Below are 12,864 nucleotides of genomic sequence, written 5' to 3' on the forward strand. Positions count from 1 at the left end.
CCAACCCATACCCCACTACTCTAAACACACAGCAGAGGGAGAGAGTGCATTTTTAATTTGAATGATGAACATTTTGGAATGTGACTCACCTTGGCCTTCACTAGCCTCTTGGCAGTCTTAATCTTGGCCTCACAGAAAGCCCCTCGGTACTTGGCGCTCACATCCGTCCCTACTGTCAAGTAGGGGGGCTCCTCCAGAGTCTGTGGAAGTAACACGCCAGGAAAAGAGTGAATTCAAAGTCAATATATATAGAAAAGAACAGAGATACCACTTGGCTATGAAAGAGTTGTCAGTTAAAACATCCACGCTAGTCGGTAAGACGGCCCCGAGCCTACTGACACAGGCGTATTCTCAAAGCTCAGGTAAGACATGCACACAAACTTCACATAGTCTGGGGCAGCTACACAAAACCCACCCAGCTCAGTGATTCATCCGGGGTAAACACATACCATCTGCTGTGGGTATTGGAAAACAAGCCTCTGTGGGAGCACAGAAAAAGGCCACTTGACTACTGCTATGATGACTACAAAGAAGAAGCTATACGAGACGCACAGCAGCATCTTGTGTCATCATTAGACGTTTATCAAAACGTTTTTCCCCTCAAGGACACAAAGGCACAGGTTGGAATACACAGAAAAACTGATGTTCTATTTCTGCATGGGGGCTCTGCACGTAGCATAGGGCTGAATTCACTTAGGCTTTTTTGCTATAGCCTTGGTAAATTCAACATGCGATAACTGACAACTGTGGTATATTTAGTAACGGACATCTTGAACAAGGGGCAGTCCCAAAGTGGGCCAGTTTTCCTGATGATGGGACATGTCAAGATCACTTTGAATATGTGACGTGTGCCTGTGGTGAATGCCTCAGACAGCAGGTTTTTAACTCACACACCCTGTGACATTGTTTGTGAGGTTGAAAGGCATGTGGTGGTTGTGAACTAATCAAGACACTGGAAGGGCTGCTCTCTGTTCAGTGGCATTCACTGAAATTATAAGTGGCATGCAGAACTTCATCCTAGGTTATAATATCATGTAATGCATCTACATTTCACATGACTGTGATCACAAACTCTACTTGATAAAAGCTAACTTGGCTACAAAATTCAAATGATGACAACAGTAATGGTGTATATGCCAGAAAAAAATATTTATCTGAATAATTATGTCATACTACTTGCAACTACATTGAGAGATTTGACTTGTAACATTGTATTACTCCCTTGTAACAGGAATAGGCAACCATGTGCCATGGAAGGCCATGTGTTCAGGTTTTTATTCCAAACAAAGACTACACCGGGTGCTTTCACACCTTCAGCCAGAGGGGAGGAACTAAAGAGTGAAATCAGTGATAGGCAGATTAGATTATGACAACATTAATCAAACAGGTGTTTTGGTAACTGTCAGGCAAGTGTGGTCGGCTTGTAAAAAGAGCACTCTGGTAGATATCTAGAGGTACTGGCATATATATACAAAATACAAGAGTGGCAGCTGCCCTACATTGGGAATCCAGTTCAATTTAGTGAAACAGAATATGAATTGTTAGGATGCTCTTGTAGCCAAACACTGAAATGACACTGTATTCATTTTGTGCTGGGAACAAGACATTTTTCACATAACCCAGCTTTCTGGTGGACGCGGGAGCTCTGGCTCGCTAAAGTAGCGTTTAAAATTATTAGAGTGGCAAAACAGAGCTTGCATGTTGCAACGTTCACATGCCAGTGCCCAAAATTTGACTTAACAGAAAAGATTTAAAAATCTGCAAGTCAATATTTGAATGAACAGATTAGAGGCTGTAATAATATTTGTAATATAATATCGTTATATTAGAGCCTCATGCTCTGTAGTTAAAAGTAGTAGGCTTTGATTTAAGATGAAGAAAAAAAAAACACCCCACTAAAAAAATCTACTCTATAGCAATATCAAACAAAATAATTAGGATTATTATTTCAGCTATAGTCGTGCAGCCTTATTACCATTTTACCTGACATGCAAGACCCCACTTAGAGCAGCGGTATACAAACAACAAAGTCAAACTTGACTGAAACAGAAACACACTCGAAAAACAGTGCAGCATACAAATTTGTATATACTCATCTCGGCTTTGTTTTGTTAGTTTATTTACAATCAGTGCTAGTAGGGGGGCGCATGAAGATTAAAGAGGCAGCCATAACCAAGGGAAACTGAAAATAGCACTGATGAAAACTCAGAGAACAACAATAGCTGCAGTGAAAAGAGCAACAAAGACAGCCGAGGGAAACTTTGGAGTTTGAAGCCGTTTTACTCTATCTAGTGCTAAAAACAAAAAGGAGGCAAACAAATTAAATGAACCAGAAAGGTAAAGGAGCAGCTTCAAACAGTGGGGGTTAGTGTGTCCCATAATAGAAATCAAAAAGCACCTATCCCTAAAGATGATCAAATAATCCATACAAAACAAGCAACGCAAATTGCTTGCAAATGCTTTTTAAAAATGACTCAAAGCTGCTTGTTGAAAAAACTGATGAATTGCAACTCCTCTGTTACAGAGACATGGGTCGGGTCCCAGTCAGGCCAGGGCAAGGTGCCTCTATTCCAGCGGCTCTGGGATTCTGACAGATGGGATTCAGGGGCAGAGTCCAGTGCACTTCAGTCCTCCCTCCTCTCAGATAAACACCTCATTAGTCTTTAGTGGAGCCTAGCCTCAGCACCAGCTGCCCTGGTGAACACCAAGTTTACATGACGCAGCAGCCATTTCCACTGGCTAACCAACTCTCTTGTCAGTCATCGCTGCAAAACAAAACTGGACTGCTACAGTATGTACAACTGCTCCGTCTCCTGTTTCACACTAATCATCGTCTCATTTCACTTACCCTGCACTAAGTGCGCTCCTTTCTCCCTTAGAAAAAGGAGCCGCTTCAGAGTCAGAGAGGGCAGTGGGGGTTATCTTGACAGCTGGGGCTGCCAGACCTCCCCAGCTCAACAAGGCAGGGGTGATAACATACTACTGAGGCCAGATTTACATTTGTCATGCTCACATGCCAACACAAATAGAGGGTGGTTTGTTATTTCCACAGATATCTCTGCCCCCTCCCTAATTTCTTACATTCAGCTAAAAATATGAACGGGAATTTCCTTGGATTAGGTGGCGTTTAGCCTTCAGATGTCTAAAGTAAAACACTGAATACTTATTTTCTTTTCTACACCCATTTTAAATGACAGATTCAACCCCTGCAACAACCCCTCTGATAGATGTTCAACCACTCGAGTTGACTAAGCTCAGGGAAGGAGAATTCCTTTGCCGTTGTTAACCAGTGCACTGGTTAACATCCTCTTGCCAACACGTAATGAGCTCAAAACGTCCAGCACTGAACAAGAACAACCCTCATCTAAGATTCTGTCATGCAAAGAGCAGACAGAGCAATATATGGCATGAGCCTCCAGCGGCACTTCAGCTTCTGCGTGCAAAAACCCAACGCTATGGTATTAGTACCAGCACGATCAAGACCAGCTCTTTGGCTATTCACCTAGTACCACTGATGTGGAAAATACTCTCTGGGCACACGTGCTTGATTAAACATACACAAATATGACTTGGCACTGGGTGACAAAATGCACCTGCGGCTTGCTTGGAAAGAAACAAGCCTAAACTGTTCTCAAATCTGTGGTTTGACTTGGCTTAAAAAGAGCACATCTGAGAAAAAAATGTAAAGCATTGCCCTCACTCTGTAGTAAATGATGATCTACTGGGATCAACCAACAGCAGTGCAGATTTAACCACTGGCAGACAACTCAAATAGGCTTATGCCAACAGCTATTCTCTTTTCACAGAGGAAGCATCTAAAACAAATGTCACAGGTTATGGTGCACCAAAACTGTTGGCCTTGAAGTGCTTGCGGCATGCTTGGGCACACTGCAAGCAAGTAATCTTTTTCACTGATTACAAGTGATATGAATCCTGCTCAGTATTTAGGCCTTTTTTGTAGTGTTTCTAATCAGAGGAAACAAAAGTGGCAGTGCTGTTATTTTAAGTCACGGCTTTGAAAACATTCTATCTTCGGCAAAGCAAAAATACAGCGACGCTGGCAACAGCAGAACGGGATCAGTTCCGTTCAGTGCAGACTCTCAGGTCATGAAAAATTTAGCAACCAACTCCATACAGCACAAGCACTAGTGCAAAATGAGCCACTGCTTATGGAGCATTTCCTCGACGGCCTGGATGAGTACAGCATTTTTTGTTCTACAACTCAAAAAATACTCCCTGGCAACTAGAAGGTTAAAGTGATAGCAAGCTGATAGAGGTGATGCGCTGCATGCGGATTGTGGACGTAAACCCCCAGGTTGTGTGGCCTGACCTTATTTCAGTGATCAGAGAGGGGCCAAAAGAAGACCTGGCTGTTTGCTCGGGGCCAACAGATCAGTCTGTTGGCCCCAAGTGTTTTCCATGCCATCATAAGACTTAGGTGGAGCATCTAAAAGTTTCTGTGCATCACGACTGAAGCCAATTGAACAGGAAATACAGGAGAGGGTTTTTAAAAAATCCTAATAATAAATGTTTTTCTGTTAGTTTGTGGATGTGCAGCCTCCTAGGCAGATCCTCACATAAGTGTGACCAAGTCAAATGTGAACTTGCACTTTCCAAAAAGAAAAGGTTTGCTATGCAATCATGTTGGTTGCAGAGTAGTAGCTCTGCCTTGGCTAATGTTCCAGAAAACCACAGTGAGGTCAGCTCTGGCTTCAGACTTACCTTATTGATCAAAAGGAAGCTGCCGAGACACACGCATGTATGTGTACACATACAAACACACACTCTCTGTGTCATTCCCAGTCACTCCTTCTCTCACACACACACTCTCACTTTCCCACTCGCGCTACACAGACCCCCTGTAATTTGGTGTAATTTTTGCTCATTTTTGGTGTTCTTCAAACGGCAATTTGACAATGTCAAAATTGTCACTATCACAAAAACCCATAAACCATTTCAATAATGCCATAATTGCTCCAGTCACAGCATCATGGATAAAAATAACTAAGTTGGTCAGAGATGAAACATGTTAAATTAACAATTAACAAAATATTTAAACATCACTAGCTTTGCAGCTTAATTCTGGACAATTTCTACTTCTATCACCCATCCACGAACAAAAGTAAGCAGTGTTTCAACAATAATTGGTGTAGATTTAGGGGAAGCATGAGACTTTCCCACCACAATATTGAGAAAAGGACGGATTCTGCCCTTCAATTATTTCTGCCTCATACTGATATGCAATGATTGTGCTTGCTCTGTGTTTTTGTAAGCGCAACTGAATTTTACAGAAGTAACTTGTGTTACTGGCCTGGGTCACAAGAAAATGGAGCCCTTCCTCTAATTTTCTGAATCTCCTTTCAGACTGCTATGCTTCATAATTTGAGTAGTATTTTATTTCATACGAGAGAATCAGTTTAGACTTACTTTACTTGACACTGACCAAAGACTCCCCTCACTCTGTCATACTTGTCATACTTAATGCTGCAGAAGAAGTGAGCAAAACAGAGATGCATTTGGGCCACTGCTATGCCCATAGTATGTCTGTGTGATTTGCTGTCCAGGGTTTAATCCAGGGTGTGTCCTGCCTAAATCTGAAAGGGAGTCTATGCATTTATAAGGAATGCAAGCATCACTACTGCATCACAGTATGTTTCAGGTTACATAAAAAGTGGAAATTAGGGACCTAAACCTGTTTTTTAATTCAGGCCAAAGAAGTTGGTAAAGGATGGTCGGCACTAAAAAGGTTAATTCAAATAAACTGTGCAAGATTACAATGGAACAAATTACTATTGTTCCTATAATTCCTATGTATGTACATCAGTAGGAGTATACAAAACCACATCTTTTTAAACAGACTATTCAAAACACTGCAGTGTTACTGAAAAAATTTAAAACAACTGTTTTTGACCCATCATATTGTGCTATAATGAATGGGTTTGTATTCTGAACAAAGGAACATGCAAGAGGCATGCAGGAAAGAATTAAGCTCCCTCCCAGCCTCGCTCACACGTTGTACAATAATCCTGCTGTGAATCACCTCTTTGTCCAAGCCAGAGTCACCGCAATTCCAGTGATGGGTGCTTCAGCAAGAGTTGCCTTGGCAATGCCATGGCTGGCTTTCAACTAGAAAAAATACCAATCTTAATGTCCTTTGTTTATGTGGTAATTCACCAAGATTTAGGCCAGTTAAACAAATCCACTCCTCACACTGTGTCACAATTCAAAGCAAACAAAAAGGCCTACATTTAATAACAATACATAAAGTTAGGGTGCTATTATAATTTAGAGGATTAGACATGGTCAGTTGTAGCTCTACGAATCATTGATGCTTGTGATATTAGAGCAACCTATATCCTGAACAGTTACTAAGCATGCAGCCTTACTCTATTCAAGCCTGGATGAAAACCCTTTATTTGACTATAACGCCAGACTGAGCTGTGGCAGTCGCTTTTCCTTACACTGAGGCTTTAGAATGGTTTCTAATACTTTTTTTATATATCATCTTAGAGGTTCTTAATCTCCAACCTCCCACGACTTTGCAACACCTTTCCCACTGGCACCCAAATGACCTAAGCCTTTAAAAAAAAAAAAAGGCCTCAGAATGGCTGTACAGACTGTACAAATACCCTCCTAACTTAAAACAGCTGGATTTAAAGTTGTAAAGGTTACCATACTTAGACATTAATAGACCTAAAAGTATTCCAAAAGGTTATTACATCTTTGTGAGAGTTTTAAAAAAGGTGCTCATTTTACAGATATTCCCAGACAGAGACACTTTCATCAACCCAGGCAACCTAGTGCACCAAGCTCGCTGAGTCTTTCTTCACAATTGCTTAAGTTTTGCTGTGGTTACACCTGCACCCATTGCTAGTGACAGTCACTATGGCAGCTGTAACAACATCTGATTACTTGACAACATTAACTCGACTAAGCATACCTAGGCAATTCATTATACCTTCAAACTGATTTTCAGGATGTGAGAGTAAATGCATAATCAAAAAACAGCTGAGGAGTCTCATAGTGTAATGTAATGAGGTGTAATGTGTAAATAAAATATACAATATGTGAAACCCAGAAAAAAAACACAGAAGGTTTGCATTTTCTGCAAATGCAATACAGCAATTTTTCCACTCTCCAGCTTGGTAAAAGGTTGTGTTTACAGTTACTGTTTTGACATGTTGGAGCAAGTTTGGACAGCAATTTGCAGTCACTCAAACTGTGGTAACTACATGGTCAAGTTCTGGGTGCCCTGGGCAACTTTTTTGGTAAACCGTAAGTTCAAGGTTATGTCATTCACAGCATTATTAACAAAACTATAAGCATGTTTATTAGAGCAACTGCAATATTGTTGAATGGATGGACGTCCTTGGCATTATAAAACAGCTTTGACATCATAAAACATTTAAATATGGTTTGAACCCCTGCAGTTGGTGCTGGTGACATTCTTAAAGGACTGACAGAGTGTAAGGCACCAAATGCTGACCAACTATATTTTAGCTTAATCACGGGAATTACTCAGTTACAGTTACAGCATGTTGCTGCAATCAATTATCCAACATATTCATCTACTTTTAGAATGTCTAGTGTTAAAAGTGTTTCATCCAGCACACACCATTAGAAGCAGGTAAGGGGGGAAATAGGCCGAGGTCCACAAGCTGAAGTGAAATAAAATGCTGTGACAAAGTGAATAGAAGGACAAAGTCGTGTGAATTAATAGCCTACTGCTATCAAACTGGAGAGAAATTCAATAGCTGCAAAATGGTCATGGGTAAAGGCAACAAAGCAGCAAAGCCGGCCTGCTGTGTGAAATAGGTATTATCTGCTAACCCACCTGTTTCTGCATCACCTCTGACTACTTGTTCTACTTTTTGAATTACATTTCTTTTTATGAGAATCAGAATACCATTACCTTCCTGTGACAAGCAAATGTATTATGTAACCAGTAATTATCCTGCCACGTTAAGGCAGCATTACCAAGGGAACAAATATGAATGCAGTCTGAATGGCTCTGGAATATGGACAATGTATACCCTTGTGCCAAGTCTGAGGGATTTCCCAATCTCTAGATCAGCATGGGTGAAACAATTAAACTTGGGGGTAAAGTGACATGGAAAACATTGACTTAAGTTTATAAATACTTAAATAAATCTTCCCATTTCCTGATGCCTTCAGTGCAACTTGTGCACCGTAAAATACCATACTTTTGGTACATGGATACATGCCTGTTAGTGAATGACACTGTAGTCCGATTAACCACTAAAAGGAGGGTTCAAATTATGTGGGAACCAGTGGGAGCTGAGCTCCAGTAAGGAGGGGTCTGACTCCCATTAAAAGCAGTAAAATCATAGTGAAGGACACTAATTCATTACAAACAATCATTTTAATCACAAATAAGACATGTGCAATGTAATTAGTATTATTTACATTAACAAGAAAAATAGGGTAAACGAAATATGTTTTCCGAAACAACTAAACGCACCTTATTCTCTTGTGAATGATGTTATGGCTGCACTTCACCACCAAGCCACCATAATGTGCAGTGGAATATTGCACAAACTACGCCTGCTGAGAGTGTGTGAGCCTCAAACATGTGTAGAGGATGGCTTTTACTAGTTTTTTGTCTCCTCTATTTAAATTTTATGCATCAATAGAAAAATAGCAAAAACAAAAATATATATATATTGGGCGAGATACATGTGACTATCGCTTGTTGTTTCAGAACGGTGGATAGTGCTGTTTGTTGTGTGTAGTCAGTCAGTTCGTCCTGGCGCCGGGCCTAAATTGGCATATTTCAGGCTACTCAAACTTTGTTGCAGTATCGCAGACATCTCGGGAAGTTTCAGGTTGTTGCAATCTACTTGATACAATTGTTATAAGTAGTGGGCTGCTGCATGCTGTGTGTGAACGTGTTGGACCACGTAATGAGCAGTGAACACTCTCACTCATGGAAAGCGCAACCTGTTAGGCTATTATGTCTTTATTTATCTCCACCCCATAATGCCGCTTATTGTAGAGACCCCCACAAAGCTCAGATTATAACTTGAACCCTGACTGCAAGCATATTACCATGCAGACCAATGTAACAGGCTAAATATTGATAGCTCTTTGTTTGGCCAATGCTCTCTACACACAAATCTTGTAATGGTATTGGCATCTTCCATATGCTATACTCTTTTGTAATACATTCACTACCTTCAAGTGTTCATTTTCTATCTCAGAATTGTCTTAGGCTACATATTTAATGTGCATGCCAACTAAAATCGAACTAAGAATACTTTTCAGGGAAAAAGTCAAACTAATAACAGCATAAAAAAATAATACCACATAAAAAAAATCAGGTTATCACTCTGCACATAGCTTCCATGGCAACAGGATATTAAGTTAAAACACAGCAGCTTGTATTGTAACGAGGGTTATAACTTTAATCCATTGACACTACGAGAAAAGATCAAACAGCTTACATGGCAGTCAGCCTCCCAGACAATGACAGCTGTGACTTTTCAAATTGAACAGAGCTGCAGCAACTAATACACAGTAATACACAAGTTACTATTCTGTTATTAATATGCACTGATCCTTTGGCACGGATTTCACTTTCCTAGTCTAAACACACACCGGTCATGAAAACACTGCTGTGTAAGTCACATATCACTACACTTTCTCAGCATATAGCTCTATAACTTCTCATAACTAAGCACAACATCAGTATTACTTTTCCCAGCTGTATTAGCCATAATGTGACTGAAGCCGCAGGAAATGCAAAATCATGCTTATCAAATACATGTATTGTTTTTGTCTGTGTCCAAAATAGTTGGCTTAATGTGCAAGAATTGGAACAAAAGTAACATTTAAAGAAAGAATAGTATTCATAGATTAAGCTACTAGTTCACCCATAGGAGCAAATGTGTTGATGTATTGATTAAATTGATGTAAGGCTGGCCAAGTATAAAGCACACAGCAATGATAAAACTGACTTTCCAGCAGCTTGAAATATGAAAAATAACATGAATGAACATACCTTCATCTCTCTATGAGTCCTCTTGGTGACCAGTGTAACAAATCAGTGTCTGGAAATAGAAATTAAGAGGATACTGTTAGGCATAACAGAAAGTGCAAACTTCTGAGTCAGCCACAGCAAGACAATGTTATGATGACATCACCTGCTCTTCTTAAGTGGTGGATGCCATGAAAAACCTGGGCGGTAGACACACAGACACACTTCTCATTGGTACGATCAGCTTCAAAAAAATGCAAACCAGATCAGCCGAACTTATAATGTCCTCCTTAAGAATACTAAGTTCCATTTTGGATGGAGTCCTTAATCGTCCTTAAAAAAAAAAAAAAAAAAAAAGGTCGAAAGACCCTTGGCTTAAAAAAAGAGCTAATGTGATATTGGTTTGGACTGTCCCAGTTTAGAACCAAGCTTTCAAGCTACATTCCCAAAATATCTGTGTTGCAAAGTAAACCATGGCAGGCTGATCATTCCCATTTGCAGAGCCTTTAAAGCCGTTTATGTAATGCCCCGTGTACTGTAGTCGGTCAGGGTCTAGGCGTGTGGCTACGAAGGGCGAACACACACAAAAGTAACTCATACCTCGCCAAACAGCCCACTTTCTTTACGGTCTTCACAAAAGCATGGGCAAATTCCCGGTAGTTAGTATAAGGTCACAGACACTGTAAGTAGCTCGGTGATCGGTTCTTTTGAGTACGGTAGCGTGGCGTGCCTACTGTCTGCACTGCACTGACTACGCTACAGCAAAGGATGACGCCATTTCTGTAGCTGACAGTCGGCTAAAACAAGAACACTTCAGCACAGAAACCACGGAAAAATGCGGGGTTAAAGCGTGCATCAATTATCACAATTCACCTGCCCTTGCCAGAGCCATTTCTCTCTTTGCAGATGAATCTCTTGATTTTAGAGGAAAGCTGCTTCGACACACACCGTTCATTTTAATTTTCCCTGAGTCGCTCTCCCTTGTCTCGGTGCGCCGCTCTCTGCGGAGAGTACACTCGGCAGCAAAATAGAGCGATAACACTAGCAAGGCTGGCAAGACAGCGACGAACCAGACCCTTTTTCATAAACATGGCCATATGAAAGCTGTGCTGCAATATCAGCGTAAAGTTGAATAAAGTCACCCTGCAGCACGACTGAAAGTCATTTTCTCTAGAGCGTGTTGTCTTTATCGGCTGGTCTATCATTTTGCTGACTATTCACTGAGTAAGTGGGGGTGCTTCTGACAAAGAAACAAGTCGACGAAACGGTTCGCAACAAGGTCAAGCCAAAGAAGACTTGTAACGCAGGCAACATCGCCCACATAGCTACAACATGTTATTATAATAAAACAATCCAAGGTCGTAACCCTCATTTATGTCTCTTCGTCGTGGCGAATGATCGCGGAGGATACAATGTCATCCGCCCCAGACAATTTGCTAGACCAGCCTGTGCAAGTGAGTGACTGACCACCAAGCTGGCTTCAACAATGCACACACAGCAAGAGCCCTCGATCGTCTTTTTCTCTTGCTCTAAAAGACGGGACCGTGGTTATTAACTCAGGCAGCGAGCTATTTAACACCATTTCGGTTTAATCTTTTTTTGTCAACGGGTGATGTGCCACTCATGGAAACGAGCAAAATATTAGTCACGCACACACACCATTGAGAAATAGCAGATGTGTGCTCTAGCAAGGGGAACGGTGGAAAAAAAAATATCCCACCTCGCATCGAGGAATAGGCAATACAACTGATCAAGCGGATGAGTTCACTGGTACAATGTGAGCCAGCTGGTCCTGCCTGGACTGGACAAGCCAATCGTGAGAAGCTAACGACAGTAATGGCACAGAAGAAAAGCCTGGCAATTACTATTTTATTCAATAAACTCCGGTTAAGCGATAAATCATATCTTGCAGCGATGTTACGCTATACAGGTCGGCGACGGTGTCGTGTAATATCACTTTTGATGGCTATTAGGGAACACCATGACAGGCAGTGCTCGACGACACCTCTTCGAGGATTCCTCCGCTCAACAACACAACACTCCGGCGATTGTCTACTAGCTTGAAACTATTCACCCCGAGTAAGCGACAGCTAACCTTTCACTGCCACTAAACTGTGCTCATCAGCTTAATTTGGCTGGCGACATACAGAGCAACTTTAGTGACCAAGCTGACCAAGTTTCCTTCATATTCTCGCCCGCTGGCTTTCGCTGCCTCGTCAGCCAAATTCATTCATTCCTTCAAATCCCCCACAAACACACCATCACAGCGTTAGTTAATAAGTTAGCTAACGTCAAGGTTGGCTTGGTTAGCAGACAGCCAGCTAGCGTGAAAATAGTCATAATAAGGTTGGCTATGCCGAATGAAAGCAGTCTTACCTACGCAGTCAAGTTGAGAAACACTTCTGTTTTTCGACGAAAGTGTATTAGTAATCCATAGGATCATTTATGTGCGTAATCTGACAGGTTTTTCAACGTCGTCCGTTGCCCCCCGGTTGATGTTGGATGCGGATCGGCAAAAGTCGCTGCAGAACGCTGCTACTGCCTTGTTGAGTAGCTCGCTAGCTCTTTCTCCGATCCTTCTCCCCGCCTTCTGGAAGTGATTGACGGGTACACAATCCCCAGTCTCGGTCATCAGGATGCCCGCCCATTGGATGGTAAACCCGTGGAAACGCCTCGACGACGTATGATTGGCTTGTCCATGAGAAAAATATCCATGGTACACTGTAAGACGTAATCCTACTGGGTGGCTATCACAATACAGAGCCAGGGCGAGCAAAAAACTACATCTCCCATAGGTCTTTGGTGCATATGTGTGTACGTTATGTGTCAACGCGTCGGCCGTTAAAGCGGAGGGTTCTATTTACGTA

The 12,864-nt window shown here is 41.5% G+C and overlaps 1 protein-coding gene across 4 annotated transcripts in view; it reads right to left on the reverse strand.

Moving 5' to 3' along the window:
• arid4b (AT-rich interaction domain 4B) overlaps positions 1-12,566 on the reverse strand; it is a 38,534-nt gene extending 25,968 nt beyond the window's left edge. For 3 of the 4 annotated variants that reach the window (XM_030070044.1, XM_030070043.1, XM_030070041.1), the window contains exons 1-3: positions 12,374-12,566; positions 10,022-10,070; positions 90-200 (exon numbers count right to left, since the gene is read on the reverse strand). In XM_030070044.1, coding sequence (XP_029925904.1) covers positions 90-200; positions 10,022-10,027 — 117 coding nt within the window. In that variant the 5' untranslated portion in view covers positions 10,028-10,070; positions 12,374-12,566. The remainder of the gene's footprint in view (positions 1-89; positions 201-10,021; positions 10,071-12,373) is intronic. The other variant, XM_030070042.1, reaches the window with a different exon arrangement.
• Between the last annotated feature and the right edge of the window lie 298 nt (positions 12,567-12,864).

The sequence above is a fragment of the Myripristis murdjan genome, chromosome 15, assembly GCF_902150065.1.
Source record: "Myripristis murdjan chromosome 15, fMyrMur1.1, whole genome shotgun sequence".
Lineage (NCBI taxonomy): Eukaryota > Metazoa > Chordata > Actinopteri > Holocentriformes > Holocentridae > Myripristis > Myripristis murdjan.